At 38.4% G+C, this 16,844-nt stretch overlaps 1 protein-coding gene across 19 annotated transcripts in view; it reads right to left on the bottom strand.

The window, feature by feature from the left end:
* The window catches only part of lrrfip2 (leucine rich repeat (in FLII) interacting protein 2), a 162,816-nt gene that overhangs the window by 78,446 nt on the left and 67,526 nt on the right, over positions 1-16,844 (bottom strand). For 12 of the 19 annotated variants that reach the window (XM_072571052.1, XM_072571058.1, XM_072571062.1 and 9 more), the window contains exons 3-4: positions 14,863-14,949; positions 6,304-6,351 (exon numbers count right to left, since the gene is read on the bottom strand). In XM_072571052.1, the coding sequence (XP_072427153.1) occupies positions 6,304-6,351; positions 14,863-14,949 (135 nt within the window). The remainder of the gene's footprint in view (positions 1-6,303; positions 6,352-14,862; positions 14,950-16,844) is intronic. The other 7 variants (XM_072571070.1, XM_072571055.1, XM_072571071.1 and 4 more) reach the window with 1 other exon arrangement.

The following is a 16,844-nucleotide window of genomic DNA, read 5'->3' as shown; positions in this document are numbered from 1 at the left end:
GGTGCTCTCATCTTCATCACTATCTGCTTCAGTTCTGGGAATTGGCTGTTGATCAATACGCACCATAAACCAATGATCCTCATACCTCATGATCTCATACTGAGACAAAGACCAGGTTGCAGATATAGTGATCAGTGGGAGGAAAGTTATGGGTAGGCAAAAATATGGCAGAATGGAACACAACATGGAGTAATCTCCGGTTAGCCACTTTGGTGGTAAAACCAGAATCATGTCTTACTGCAACTACATATAGCTGTACCAAGAGCATACTTTGAGACGTGTACAGTGTTGGTCGCCTCATCTAAGGAATAATCTACTTGCCATCAGAATTCTCTGCACCAGAAGAACATAGAATATTACAACGCAGTACAGGCCCTTCGGCCCTCGATACTGCACCCACCTGATTCAAAGACTGTGCAGGCTTGGTCTTTGAATCAGATAGAAACTGACAGATGAGAAAGATCAAGTAGTACAGGCTGGAGCAACAAAACAGCAGTGTGCTCGAAAATCAGTTTATGATCTCACTGAATAGCAGTTTTTTTTCCTTTTAAGAAGGGCTGAATGCCATCTCCCAGGTACAATTTCTCATGTTCTGCTCACTGGAAATTTTATTTCAAGAAACAGTCACACCTCTGAGAATAGAGTCATCTGATTTGGTCTATTGTCAGGGATAGGAGGGTGTGATCCTAGTCTGGGATCAAAGTAGCAGAGGACAGCTTCAAACCATGCAATGTCTGACAGGTGTGAGGCTCCTATTGCCTAAATGAATGAATTGACCATGAATCCAACCAAGCAGAGGAGTTAATAAGAACTAGTGTTAGTCTGGGACAGTATAAAATTGTATAGCCTGTTGGCAGTATTAGATTCCATGATTTCCAGCCTTGTGTCAGGGCCCTGGACATGTCATTCAAACTATCTAAATTCATCTGCATCTTCATGTCTTCTCATTTTAACTAACTGCAGAAACTCTTGCTATCCATTTTTCCCAAACATAACTCGCTTTATCTCAGACTAGTTTCTTGGTAAATATTTCACAAATCCCCTGCCTTTCTTAACTTATCTTCACAAAATTTCATGCTTTCAAGTTTGATCTTGTCCTAACCTCCATTCGTTAACCACAGATGGAGAATCTTTCAGTTAGATTTGTTTTTAAACAATGCTGTAGGAGTACACATATTCTGAGAATTCTCTAATGTTCCCTTAAATGTCTGTTACTGCTCCACTGTTCTGTCCTAATTTCTCAATTCATTTCAGTTAGTCTGTCTTGTGTCCACATTGCTATCTTACTACTCTTAGGGCATTGCAAACTGAATATAAACTTCAATCATATTGCAATTGCTGCTACCTAGGGACACCTTTACTCTGAAAGCATTAATAAATATTGTCTCATTAAACTAGACTTGATATTGTGCAACCAGCTCTCTGGTTGGTTCCAGAGTGGACTGCTCTCAGAAACTCTCTGGAAAACATTGGATGAGCTCCTCGTCCAGGCTACACTGTCAATCTTATTTTTCTTGTTTGAGTGTAGATTGAAGTCATCCATGATTATTGGCGTCATTGCATCACAAACTTCTCATATTTTGTCCCACTATAACTATGGAAGCAGGGAGGGGTTACCATGATGTAACAAATTAAGCAGTAGAGTCAAGCCAGGAAGCAAAACAGAAATATGAGAAATGGCTGGCAGAGCACTGATCCTTGCACAGTTCAGTGCAGACTGTTAATGACACAGCTCTCACTTCCCCCAGTACTGATGGCAATTATCAACTAACTTCTCTCACCCCATTCTTTGAACCTCACATCTGTTCAAGAATGTGCTAACTAGCTACTTGAAAAATTATGGGACGAGTGTGCACCTTCAAAATTAATTTCTTTTTTGGCAATCCCATTGCTTTCTATTTGAGGCTGCAAAATAGATAAACAGTGACCAGTAGGTATGGTGTATTTTGATTTTCATAAGGCTTTTGCAAAGATTACACACAGGAAGGTTACATACTAAATTACAACAATAGGCTCATAGCAATATACTGGCATGAATTGAGAATCATTGAATGGATGGAAAAAAAACAGTAGATATAAACAAGTCTTCTTAGCTTGACAAGCGGTGATACATGGGGTTTGTCAAGAGTCAGTACTTGTGGTTCAGCTGTTCCAAGATCTGTATCAATGATTTAGAAATGGGGCCCAAGTTCAATATTTTCAAGCTTTTGGACAATACAAAACTAAGTGATAATGTGACTTTTTGACAAAGGGGATTTTGACAGGCTGAACAGACAGGAACATGACAGATGAAACACCAATGTATAAAAAGCATGAAGTTATTCATTAGCTTCTCCCTTGGTGAGTTTATATCCTTAAAACTCTTTTCTGCACCCTTTCAAGTTTAACAACATCTTTCCTATCGCAGGCAATATTTCCAAACATGTCCTACCAATATCCTGTATAGCTACATGACATCCCAACTTGTTTTGATGCATTGTAATTATCTAATATCTCAAGGTGCTTTGCCAGGGGTGTTGACATCTAGTCACATAAGGAGATATTGAGACAGGTGACCGAAAAAAAACTTATAAAAAAGAGAGAGAACAGTCAAGTGGACGTGACACAAGATAATACCATAGCATCTGTTCGAGCAACTCAAAGCAGAGCCTGCTAAGGATGAATAATTAACACCAGGAATAATCAACAAGTCAACTGCAGAGGAGCAGGTATATCAGAAGGTGATGAGGCTACAGAAGGAAAGTGAAGACACAGGACAGATATTGCCACTAAAGGACATATAGCAAATATATCAGTTTAAAATGGAGGCATATCTTAACAGAGAGCCAAAATAAGTCAGCAAACACACATGTATTAAGGAAAGTGGAGCATGATGCAATTTTGGATGACCTCAAGTTTAGGGGATAGGACATGGAAATCTGATTAGCAGTGTGTTGGAGTTGTCAAAACGTTGAAGCAACTTAAGAATGCATAAGAACACTTCTCTGTGAACCATAAGCTGAGAGAAAGACATGTTTTTTATGTTATGGAGAGTGAACTCAGTGAATCAGAAAATGTAGCATAGCAGTCAATTTCACTAAATTACAATCAGCAGAATTCAAGTATGATTGTGGAAAGTTATTTGACTGTGGGATAGAAATTTTGAAAAATGGTAACGTTCAAAATTTAAAGTGAATGGAAATGGTGTTGACCGTAGAGTGGAGCAAATGGTGTTAATAGTGACATAATTATGAATTCATTTTCATCATTAAGCTGAGAAGTCATACAATAAAGTATTATGCCAAGCAGATTATTTGATTTAATTCATTAAGAAGATATGAAAGAACCTTCAAGTTGGAAAGGAAGCAGAACTTTGGAATGCATACTTCAATGAAACCTCAATTAACTACTGTTTAAGTATTCAAAGTATGTAATACTCTCTTCCAAAATTTGAGGTGGGATAAATTGGAATCCAAAAACAGATGATTTGCAGATAGCTAACAGTAATGGCTCATTTTCAAATCAGAAGATTCTCAGATCCTACTTTGCAAATCGGAATGTTAAATCTAGACTGACACTTATATGTGGCACTGAAGTGACAAAAAAAAACTTTGCATTAATTGAATCCTTGAACCAAAACCCATATGCTCACTCATATGAGCATGCACAATCCTCAGGTAACTTGCTTAAGTGACAACTCATGTGAAAGGCAAACAGAGTATTTCCAAGCTACTAAACTATATTTTTGGCTTAATGCAATTTGGCTATAGCATAAAGGGCTCATACGGAATAATGGTCGTGTAACCACTTCTGAGCGACGAGGTCCACGTTAAAGTCACACCTGCTATTGAGGTGTCTTACAACATTTCTGAACAAGTTGGTTTGAAAACAGCCATTTTCAGGGTCAGTAATCAGTACTGGAGATCCTTCCAGCTCACTATGACTGAAGGCCTAATTTTATGCTAATTGTAGCACCTCAATTTCTGCCTTAATGCAAGTCACGTAGGTACACGTAGGTGCAAGTCACGTACCTACACAAATCTGAACCAAGGAGTTAATGATCTTTGAGACAGAACAAGCTTAAAAATGAATCAAATAACTACACTCACATTCCAGAAGCAGATATGTGGTCCAAATTTTGAGTAGATTCTTTGTGGCAGGTATATAAATAGCTGAAAGCTTATTACAGTCAGCTGAATATCAAGTCCTCCCTTGAGAACTAAATTGAACCTTCAGTCCTGTTGGGCACTACAAATATTGGAAAGCAAGATTATTTCTTACATACCCTTCTTGTACAACTCAGACTTCTGCCTGAAAATGCTTGCTTAAAAAATAGCAGTCATCAAGACATCCAATATATGAAACTGTAAACATGACCATGTGCTGACTGTAGCAAAGTCTCCTGCATTCCTTACGTTCAATGCACTGTTGAAACAGAACTGAAAAGAGGGCTATTACCAAAATAATTGAAGTCACTTTGGGAACTGCCACCATGATTTTGGCATTCTTGCTTAAGTATGATAACATCCCTTCAGCCTGATGCCCATATTCTGAAATGCAGCTTAACTATTTAACCACAAAAAGCAGACAAGAACACAACAAATACCAAAATAAGTAGTGTTTCAAATGCAAGCTCAAAACAAAGAAAAATATCCTCTGTCTACACGATGCTAAAGTGGCATACAGCAGAAAAGTCTCAATGCAGCACAGTATGTGTACCAACAGATGCTGCTTATCATATCAGTCCGAGGTACACAGCATCTGCTTGTCCCTATTGTTACTCAGAGAATTGTGATTATGCCTAAAGCAGGGTTGTGTCAAACATTAAGAGTTGTGTAAGCTATCTGAAAGACAATTTCAAACTTAAGGAAATGGCTCAACCAATACTCATCTTGAAAATATTTCACCAAGTTCACAGGTCTAAGAACAGTTAACAGATACGGGGGAAAAAAAAAAGTGATTCCCATCATCAAAGGGGGAAAGGGAATAACAAATATTCATGTTGGGAAAGATGCTTTTGAAGTGTAAAGTCCTAGCACTGAGAAAGATTATTCTTGATTCTCTTGCTGATTTATTTTGAAAAGATTAGAGCAGATAGACAGCTAGAAGGGAGGAGGGGAAGGCAGAAAGAGAATGTTTCAATAAGGCATCTGATTCTTGAGCGTGCAAGACATTTACAAAGTTTAATATCATAAAATGAATTTGCAATAGTTGGCAGAAAATCTGTACTTGAACATATAGATTGGACTGTCACGTTACTTGGCAGTAGACTCAATTTTTTAAAATAGATTTAAATGAGAGGAACGATGGTTTTCAGAGTGTTCACACTTGCTGACAGAATCAAGCCATATGAATTAAGATAATCAATTGTAATGGGTTTTGACAAGGTTGGTGAATTATGGTGATGTAGGAGATACAATTTAATACTGGAAAATGGAAAGTAGAGCAGTCACATGGAAAAGATTTCTGTTCAATGGGAATGTTGCTGAGGTACGAAGTGCAGAGTGAAGAACATTTTTTGAGATGTGGCTATGAAATGTATAAATATCATACTTGACTGTGAAAGAAAACAGTTGGATTTTTCAACAAACCTTTACTCAATACAGAGACACACTTTGAAAATATTCAATCCTGCTAAGACCAAACCTGGAATACTGCTTGCAGATTTGGCCTCCAGAAACTCTAGAAAATGTTGGTGATGTTATACAGAAAGGCTACATCCACAACAGAAATTAAGAGAATGAAGTACAAGGATAGATGTTTTGGTAGCTTTTTTTGTACAAGAGAAGTGGGGTTGGGTGGAGGAATGTAGTTAAACATGTTTGAAATGAATTTTCTGCCATGTAGGAGTTCATAACTGATAAAACAGGCAATGCGTAAGAACTTCTACATTTTACAAAAAGATGGCAAGCACGTGGAATAGATTATCTGCGCAGGTTATGGAACAAAAAAAGCCTAATTGATTTCAAGAAATATTAGACAGGTTACCACTAAATAAAGCTCAGATTAGAAAATGTTCCAAAAGATATTGCAACTTATAACTGAATGATCAAGTTAAAATTACAGAATCATTACAAAATTTGGTATTGAACTCATGACATGTCACTCATGAAAACTTTCATTTGGTTTTATTTGCACATTTTGTACTGCACCAGCTGAATGCTGCATCTTAGTCACTGACACGTCAAATCTGTTAGACCAATTAAACCAAGAGCATCTTGTTAATCCAGACATATGCACTATAAATAAGTAGATGCACTTATTAAAATGCATGTTAGTAATTAAACATCAGGCATTAATGCACACCAATACCAGGCACCGTACCATCCATTGATGAATCTCTCCCCACTTCCTACCAGATGAGCGAGAAATCTAAAAGGTAAGGGCAAGAGAAAACAATTCTATTTCAGAAACACTTTGTCTAAAGTACTATCAACTTGGATCAATATAAATAGAGAAAACTGTTTAGGTTCTGTTTTGACATTTCTTCCAAGTTCACCTTGTGGAAGGTGTGACATCAGTAAGTTATCAAAAGAGATCAATCTTCACAGTCTTAGACAAAAGTTGCAGGGGAGGTGAATGGTTTGCAGATGAAATCATTCAAACCAATTTCAAAAGGTATACAAATCAAGGAATAAAGGCTCGCGCACAAAGTCACTAATACAAATGCCAGCACAACAAAAATACATGGACTCAACAGGACAAACAGCAGCTTTCTATCCTTAAAAATGACCCCCACGACTTAAAGACCATCCAACTCTATTTGAATACTATCATCTTCCGGTATCAAGGCTTTTGTAGCATAGTTGTGGTTGCATATGGATGACTGAGCTGTTATGACTGGAAATCGTGAGACTATTTGCCATTTCTGTTTAAATAGCAGACAATGCAAAAGGATTTAAGAAATAATTTTAATACAGACCCATAGTATGGTTACCCAAAAAAAAACTCATGTATTTAACATGTTAACTGGAGGACTGCCAATTTAGTGGAGGGTTCAGGTTTTCATTGCTTATATGGTGGCAGGGTGGTTCAGGTTAGCACTGCTGCCTCACAGCAGAGACCCGGTTCAATTACCACCTCGTGCAACTATCTGTGTGGAGTTTGCACATTCTCCCAGTGTCTACGTGGGTTTCCTCTGGGTTCTCCAGTTTTCTCTCACAGTCCAAAGATGTGCAGGTTAGGTGAATTGGTCATGTTAAATTGCCCATACTGTTAGGTAGATTAGTCAGGGGTAAATATAGGAGGGTGGATTTCTCTTCAGAGGGTTGGTGTGGACTTGTTGGGTTGAAGGCCTGTTTCCACACTGTAGGAAATCTAATCTAATATTGATTTGTATATTGATGGCTGATCCAACGTGGTACAATTAACTGTTAGCATCGCCCAAATATGGCTACACTAAAATTGCCCTCAAGTCAAATACTAAATCTATGTCATGAAATGTATTAATAACAGCATCAACAAGAGCTGAACAAAAATCACAATTAGATCTCAGTATGTCACATTTCGAGCAAAAAAACTGCTCTGTCTGATTCAGGACGAGGCGGTAGGAGCAGTCAACATGGACACATCTTCACTTAAGCCCGAAATGGCCTAACCATTATCGTAACACTGGTTCTAGACTCCACAACTAAGAAAATTATCCATGCATCTGGTACATTCAGCCCTGTTAGAATTTTACACATTTCTCTCAAATGCTAAAATTATTTCAACAAATAAAGCTAACATTGTACTTGAACATCAAGTTAAACTGCCCTCAGTACAATGCATGAAAAGATGAAGCACATGTCCAATTTTGATACAAATAATTCAAAACAAATCAACTTTGGATTTTCAAGGAAGAATTATGAAAGCAGCTGAAAAAACATCCAAATAGTCTGATGGTATAGTTTTCATCATGAAACAATATTCAAAAACTACATCATTTTCAGCAATAATTTCATAGCACAGGACTGGAAATAAAGTAGTGCGCAGGGTGGAAATCTGTAAAGCATGAACTGCTGGAGAAAAGAGAACAGGTCTGGCTGCATTCTTAGACAGTGAAGCAGAGCTGATGTCTCAAATCTAGTATGAATCTTTCAGAACTGTGAAGTGCTGAAAAATACTACTTTTCATATTTAACAGAGGCAGAGCCCCAGTGGAAAAGGCAAAGGGTTGTTATCGGTGGAGAAAGCAAAAAGAAAACATAAAAAGGGTATACATTAAAGTGTGCAAGGAGGAGAACAGGAGACAGATCCCCTCTATTTAGAGCTATGAGAACAAGACAAACAGGACAGGGATGTGCTTCATGTGTGGATAGAGAGAGGGAGAGAATCTACCAAGAAAACAAATATAATCATGAGCTTCTGAAGATACTAAATTCAACACTGAGACCTAGAGGTTGTAAAGTGCCCAAGGTGAAAATGAGACGATCGTCTGAGGGACCTTCTAGGTGCTTGCTATTTAAATAAATCTTACTGTACTCAGAGTCTTTGAATCATGGGTGGTAAGGACACCCTTAGACCAGTGAGCCAGATGTCAGTGGTGGTCAAGTTGTTGGAGGGAATCCTGAGGGACAGGATGTACACGTATTTGGAAAGGCAAGATCTGATTAGGGATAGTCAACATGGCTTTGTGTGTGGGAAATCATGTCTCACAAACTTGATTGAGTTTTTTGAAGAAGTAACAAAGAAAATTGATGAGGTCAGAGCTGTAGATGTGATCTATGTGGACTTCAGTAAGGGGTTCGACAAGGCTCCCCATGGGAGACTGGTTAGCAAGATTAGATCTCACGGAATACAGGGAGAACTAGCCATTTGAATACAGAACTGGCTCAAAGGTAGAAGACAGAGGGTGGTGGTGGAAGGATGTTTTCAGACTGGAGGCCTGTGACCGGTGGAGTGCCACAAGGATCGGTGCTGGGTCCTCGACTTTGGTGCAAGATAACAGGTATAGTTAGTAAGTTTGCAAATGACACCAAAATTGGAGGTGTAGTGGACAGCGAAGAAGGTTACCTCAGATTACAACGGGAACTTGATCAGACGGGCCAATGGGCTGAGAAGTGGCAGATGGAATTTAATTCAGATAAATGCAAGGTGCTTCATTTTGGGAAAGCAAATCTTAGCAGGACTTAGACACTTAATGGCAAGGTCCTAGGGCGTACAAAGAGACCTTGGAGTGCAGGTTCATAGCTCCTTGAAAGTGGAGTCGCAGGTAGATAGGATAGTGAAGGCGGCGCTTGGTATGCTTTCTTTTATTGGTCAGTGTATTGAGTACAGGAGTTGGGAAGTCATGTTGCGGCTGTACAGGACATTGGTTAGGCTATTGTTGGAATATTGCGTGCAATTTTGGTCTCCTCTCTATTGGAAAGATGTTGTGAAATTTGAAGAGTTCAGAAAAGATTTACATGGATGTTGCCAGAGTTGGAGGATTTTAGCTATAGGGAGAGGCTGAACAGGCTGGGGCTGCTTTCCCTGGAGCATCGGAGGCTGAGGGGTGACCTTATAGAGGTTTACAAAATTATGAGGGGCATGGATAGGATAAATAGATAAACTCTTTTCCCTGGGGTGGGGAGTCCAGAACTAGAGGGCATAGTTTTAGGGTGAGATATGAAAGAGACCTACGGGGCAACTTTTTCACACAGACGGTGGTACATGTATGGAATGAGCTGCCAGAGGAAGTGGTGGAGGCTGATACAATTGCAACATTTAAGAGACATTTGGATAGGTATATGAATAGGAAAGATTTGGAGGGATATGGGCCGGCCACTCATGCTAACGTTTCCACCCTGCGCTCACTGCAATGATGCAACGAAGCACAACACCACATTTTCTGCTTTAAGATTTAAACTCTTGTGAAGCAAGAAATGTTTCCAGTTTCTAGTTGGAAATCACCTCCATATATACAGAGAAATCGCATCACAGAACAAGGTCACTTAGTCCGTTGTATCCATGCTTGTTCTAAGTATAAAATAAGAAGTTTCCAGGTTTTACCCTGAATAGTTTTAAGTTTAGCCCCATCCACTCATTTAAGATTCTTTGTGAACTTTGAACAGGTCAATTAAATTTCATGTCCAGCTTCTCCTCCAAAGAGGATACAAGCTCTAGAATCTTCAACTTAAGTAACTTTTTTTTAAGCTTCTCTCATAACTTGAAAAAGGATATGCAAGTGTGTTGCCCAGATTTAGACATAATATTATGGAATGGAGACCAAATCAATGTTTGGAAATATTTGCCAGAACTTCCTTGTTTTTGTGATCTCTTTGTGGGCAGCATGTGTTCAGCACTGCTATCTCACAGCACTCAGGAACTGGGTTTAATTCCACCCTGAGGTGACTGTGTAGAGTTTGCACAACCTCCTACCCCTACCCCCTCCCTCCCCCCCACCCCCCCCACCCTATGTCTACGTGGTTTTCTTCCCGGTGCTTTGGTTTCTTCCCACAGTTCAAGTAATGTGCAGGATCGGCGGACTAACCATACTAAATTGCTCATAGAGTCCAGGGATGTGCTGGCTAGGTTGAGTCTGGGTAGAATGCTCTTCAGAGGGTTGGTGTGGATTCAACAGGCCAAATGGCCTGCTTCCACACTTTAGGGATTCTGTAAGAAACTCAAGATACCATTCACTTTATTAAGTGCTTTCCACTAATGTTGCCTGCAAAGTTTAATTCTAAAGTTACCTGGGCCAGATTTGTTTTCACACCGTCAAAACACAATTTCCTCCAACTGATTTTAACTCCAGATCTCCCCTGCTCCCCCTACCCCCCTCTTCAATTTCTAATTTAAATCTTGTGATGCTGGGCTCATAGTCAGCTGAATCTTCCACTGCAGAGTTGATTTGCTTGATTCATTTCACTTAGAACACATCTAACCAAAGCCTCCTTCCTCATTTCTCCAGAAGCAAAACATAAATATGTAAGAAGAATATTCTTCAGAATACACATTGAGATCGCAGCACAAAGTCACCTATTCCAATTACCTTCTGTTTTTGAATTTCTCTGTATTCTCTAACCACCAATTAGTGGCCAAGATATTGATAGAACAAGTCAGCAAAGAACTTAATCTAATATAATGGTGCCAACATTTTTCAAAGTTCTAACGTGAAAATTTGATTCTTGACTAATTCAGGATAGCTTCTACCTCCCCACTAATATTCTCTCCATCACTGTCACATTCCTCCTTTGTTTCCTTCGGTATCTTTCTCAAACACCTTCTATCAAGAAATACTTAGTATCCAGTCCTATCCTTTAAGCTAGATTTCCATTGTGTTTTTGCTTTGCTCTCTACAACTCACGAAACTTAATTGCCATACTTAGTGCATTCACATACACGTACAGTCAACATAATCTCAATCACATTGCAATCCTTTTATTCTTACCATGCTTGATTTTTTTTAAACTCCAGTACTGTTTGCCATTCAATTATTCGTGCGCTCTGTTTTGCCTCCTGGCTCCCACTACTGCAGAAGAAGCATTTTCACTTAAAATAAGGATTGGATGTATGCATAATTGTATCCAAGTTTGAAGCAACCGAAATGGTGCCCATTTTGAGGTGCAAGTTAACTTTTATGAAAAGGCAGCCCTTTAGTGAACTATGGAGCTCGTGTAGTGCACTGGCAGTATCCTACCATTGAGCCAGGAGGCCCAGGTTCAAGACCTATCTGTTTGAGCGGTGTGTACTAATATCTCTGAATAGGTTAACTGGAAAATACTTTTTTTGTACATTGCTCTTCAGTTTTCCAGAATATGACAACAAATGTGTATCAACGTGTACAAGGCTATTGTCAAAGTTATTGCTTGAAGATCAGAGAACTGAAGACATTAAAAGTTTCTGCACAGTATTGTGTTCAAGCAAAAGAGCATTCTGCTCCAATCAGCCACTTCATTAGGTTAACGAATCTCCAAAAATTACTTCAATTGAAACATGCAAAATAGAAAAAACACATGGTATTTTATGAACATGGAACAAGAGTAGGTCACTTGACCCTTCCAGCCTGTTCTACCATTCAATAAGATAATGCCTGATCTGATTTAATTTTAACTCTAGATTCCTGCATATCCTGGATAATTTTAATCTTGATAATCAAGAATCTATCCACCTCTGCCTTAAGGGTTATTTAAAGATTCTGCATTCACTGCCTTTTAGAGAATTCCAAAGACACTCAACCCCTGAAAATTTTTCCTAATCTGTTTTAAATGGGTGCCCGCATATTTTTAAATGATAATCCTAAATTGTAGGTTCTCCCAAGAGAAACATGCTTTTGGCATCCACCCAGTCAAGATTCCTAAGGATCTTTTATGTTTTAATTAAGTCAGCATTGACTTTTCTAAACACTAGACGGTACAGGCCTAGCTTGTTTCACCTTGCTTCCAGGCAATCCACTTGTGGATATTAGTCTAGTAAGCCTTCTTTTCATTGCTTCCAATTATTAACATCCTTCCCTGAGTCAAACATGAAGACTGTACACAGTACTCCAGATGTGGTCTCAGTGTCCTACATATCTGCAGCATAACTTCCCTACTTTTGCATTCAATTCCCTCATTCTATTAGCTTACTTTTGTTTTTATTCCAGCTTTTGCAAAGTGAGCCTAGCAGGCTATTAGCAGTGCTCTAAATCATACGGTGCATTTTTTTTCAAAGCATATCCAAACTGAATGAATAAAAGACTTGCTTCAAATAATAACAAAGATGATTTTTGTGTAGCACCTTCAGATATTTTATACTGAATGCAAACACTAAACTTAGTTACAATTTATGGACTGTCACTGCAAAGAAATATGCAAAACACATTTGCATACAAAAACACAGACAGTCAACATAATCTAGTTTTCAATAATCCTCCACAATTTACCACATAAAATGAAAAAAAAAGCTTGCTTCCACTTAGAGAAGCAGTTTCAGCTACATTGTGCTGAATGCAAAAACCTGTTCTGTCAGAGAGACTCCCCCACTGTTCCCCACCCTATATGTTTTAGTTTGAGTAAACCTCATTTTATTGTTCCCATTGAAATGTTACGTTACATTTGTAGGTATACAAAATTCAATCTTAAATAAAGACTGGTTGTCTCAGATGTGTCAGCATGGAAACAATTTTTTTTAAATAGAGACTGCTACATGATTCAGTACTGTTCTGTCCTAGAATTTCAAACTATGCTGAGTAAATTATGGGCCAACAAGGCAGAATTGCTAAAGAACATGTTTGAATTCCGAATGGTTATCACTGATTGGATTTGTTTCATTCATTCTACAATGTGTTCTAATCAACTATTTCTTAATGCACAGCTATGAAAATCCATTTCATTATCCAAGTTGATCTTGGTTACTGACAAGCTTTAATTCTGTTTATCTACCCTGTCTCCATTTTCTGCAACCTCTAGAATCTTGGTCATAGAAATTTTAATTGGATCAGCATTCATGATTTTTTTTTCAGGGTTGCAGTGAGTTCCGGATTTACATTATTCTGAGAACAAAAACATTTGATTTCACAACTGCATAGCTTAAGTTATGAAAATACAAAAGAATTACCAAAAATATAACAATGAGCATGGAGGGCAATTTTTTAAAAAGCACACGGACAACATAACTGGTCAAAACAATGTTTAACACATCACAAACTATTAGAAAACAAGAAGGCACACAAACCTGACGCAGTAATATGCACTAATGGATACATGACCACCAAACAATAGCAAGCAGTTAACAGATGCAAGTGAACACGGTTTAATTAACCACAAGATAACCATATTTATCTTCTAAATAATAGGCTCTACAACCAGAGGGCAGTCAAATATTTCAAATAAATAGAAGCGATTTTAGGCACAAGCTCAAAACGTTCTGTTGCAGGCACAGAAGAACGACCTTTAAGTTGATGAGGTGGTGGAATTATACTATATATTGAAAAAAAAACTATTTATCTTAACAAGAGACAAAAGAAATTAACTTCAGAGAATGGCTCATTCATTCTACTTAACAAGGCTGCTCCTTGACATCATCTAGATCTATATCATCAGAAAGAATATCCAAATAAGAAACTTCAAAGCTGTTTTTGGATCAATATTACAAGGATAAGTCCACAGGTAATGCTTTCTGCCATTTTAATCAGCTCTTATTTTATGAGAGACTTTGAGACGCTGCCAACAAGATGAAGCATGCTGAAATTTTGTGTTATGCCTTGACTGATACAAACTAATTTAGGAACAGCATATCATCTTGGAGTTGAGGTGTTACAGGCTTTTTATAATGGAAAATAGTTTCACATAGACGGTGAAAGCAGAGACTCAAAGCATTTGCTTGTCGCCATAATGGCAATCTAGCAGTTGAACTCGCATTGTGCCTTTTCAGCTGGCAAATTGGAGTTAATGGAAGCTGTTAAAATAAAAACCACATCCCCAAGCTTGAGTCTTTAATTATTCACTGTCTACATTGTATTTTCCATGGCTACTAAGTTGGCAATATTCTGGCAGGTGAAGGAACATTTTTACTCTGTAAGTAAACAAATACACAGAAAGGCTTCTAACAGATGCTGTTTCTGACCGTCACAGTTGACTTTGTGCTTCTGATCACAACTAACCAGGAGGGAGAAAGTGAAGCCTAAAGCTTAATCTGCCATTCTAGATCTTTGTTCATCTCTTATGTACTCCTACAAGTAAGACCACAAACAACTTACTACACACACTACAGATTTACCTGCAGCTCATATTAATACATGTTCATGCAAGTATAAACAAGATCATGTGTGTGAGCTTACAAATCTGGTTCAGGCAAGGTCTTTGCCTATCCTGTCTCAGAGCAACAGTACTTCACTTCTAGTTGAAGTGACCACCTGAGGGGGTCATCTTGGGTCATCACTTCAGTCTTTCCTCCAGCATCCAGCAACTACACACCAATATATCACGACATCTGCTTGTACCTCTTTCTGCTGTCGTTCCAGTTCTTTCATTCGGATATCTCGAGCTTCTGCTCGGGCTGCCCGCTTCGCTGCAAGCCTGGCTTCTGCCTACAAAAGTAAATTAACATTTGTTAATTCTATACTACGCAGTGGCAAAAAAACGTGGAGAAAACATAAGAGTTCAAGTGTGTTGCAATACATAATAAAAAACAATTCATACTGAAAGCAGTTCCCAGGATGATTAAAGCAGTGCTTCCCAAACCTTGTCTCAGTGTGATTGCATTTTGAGACTTCACATGTGGTGCTGCTGAAGACAATCTTGGAGTGCTGCGAGATAAAGAGACTCTGACTTGGGTCCTGAGCTCCACTGTCATACCACGCTTTCAATTCCAATGTAACTTGAAAAAGAATTATGTCATTTATACATTGCAACCAGCCACTCGAATTGAAATTACAATAGGTCAAAAAGCACTCAATATCTAGTATTGAGAGACATCAGGTCTCAACAAATGTGACATTCAACTTGGGATTATGCTTGGTTAACTGCTCGTAGCCAGTTAATGTCTTAGAAGAGACACAGGGTTGCTTTGTACGAAGCACAAGACATACACAAAAACAACTTAAATAGTTCCCTTTCAGTGGGGTTATCTGGGATAAGGGTATAACCTTAAAACTAGCATTAAACATTTGGTCCAGGAACAGCAGGATTCAATTTACAATGTGTTACCTAAATAGTCATAATAGTCCCTCACTTCCTTAATTGAACGTGACATGAATTTGCAATCACACTCCAGGTGATGGCAAGGCAGGGAGTGGGGAAAGAAAATGGAGTTATGTTCTACTGGTATGTTCACTTAGAGCAGCCTCCACAACCACAAAAATATAAATAAACTAATTTTGGATTTTAAAAAAAAACATGACCAGGCACTCCGCATGAAGACATGGGACAAAGTTTTAAACACAGCTTCAAGGTTTTATAGCCACTACTAATATTGGAGGCAAAAAACACATTTGTGATACTATCTGAACAACTTTGACACACTGTGCATGTTGTATACAGTTTAAGGCCACTTCATATAACCATGCATACAGAGCACAGACTGCCATTCAAGATATACTGATATCTGTTGCAACTTGCAGCCAAAACATGTCGCTCTATTTTAGAACACATTAAAGTTGGACCAAGTCAGTCAAGGAAAACTAATTATTAGAAAAATGTGAAAAAAAATAGAAAACTGAACACTCGGCTTTGGAGGAACCCAGCAAATTTCTTGTCAATTTTATGCATGAAATTACTGGGCAGCTCAGGAGGGTGACAAAGTGTAGTGCTTTCATGATTACTTGTGATTTCTAATTAGCTATCAGTGCAAATCGGGCAGATTTGCTGATACAAAAAATCATTTATCCTTAGTGGTGCTCATTAACAAAACTGACCTCATGTAGAAGTCAGACAAGTGAACAGTCCGTCAATTCAGACCATTTGGGCCTGTTCAGACCGTGATCAACACATTTGCAATAAGACAAATATCTAGGCACTTGCAAAATAACATTAATTATCTGTATCTTTACTGACTAACAATCGTTTGAGGATAAATTCAGCCAGTTTAAATTTAATCGATTGATCTACCCTGGCTAAGACCTGGACAGATATTTTTTAATTAACCAGTTCAGTAACATTACTACACACCTATAGAATAATTGAGTCCTGAACCACAAGAGGTTTCTAAGAATGATCCGAGGGATGAAGGGCTTGTCATATGAACAGTTGATGAGTCTGGGTCTGTACTCAATGAAGTTTAGAAGGATGATAAAGTATTTCATTTGAATGTACAGAATACTGATAGGCCTGGACAGAGTGCATGTGCACATGTTTCCACTCGTAGAAGAGACTAAGAACCAGAGACACATCCTCAGAGTGAAAGGACAACCCTTTAGAATGGAGATGAAGAGAAATTTCTTCAGCTGGGGATGGTTGGCCTGTGGAACTCATTGCCACAGAGAGC

Source organism: Chiloscyllium punctatum, chromosome 5 (assembly GCF_047496795.1).
Source record: "Chiloscyllium punctatum isolate Juve2018m chromosome 5, sChiPun1.3, whole genome shotgun sequence".
Classification (NCBI taxonomy): domain Eukaryota; kingdom Metazoa; phylum Chordata; class Chondrichthyes; order Orectolobiformes; family Hemiscylliidae; genus Chiloscyllium; species Chiloscyllium punctatum.
Note: the sequence above shows the minus strand (reverse complement) of the source record. Positions and strands in the feature narration are given on the sequence as shown.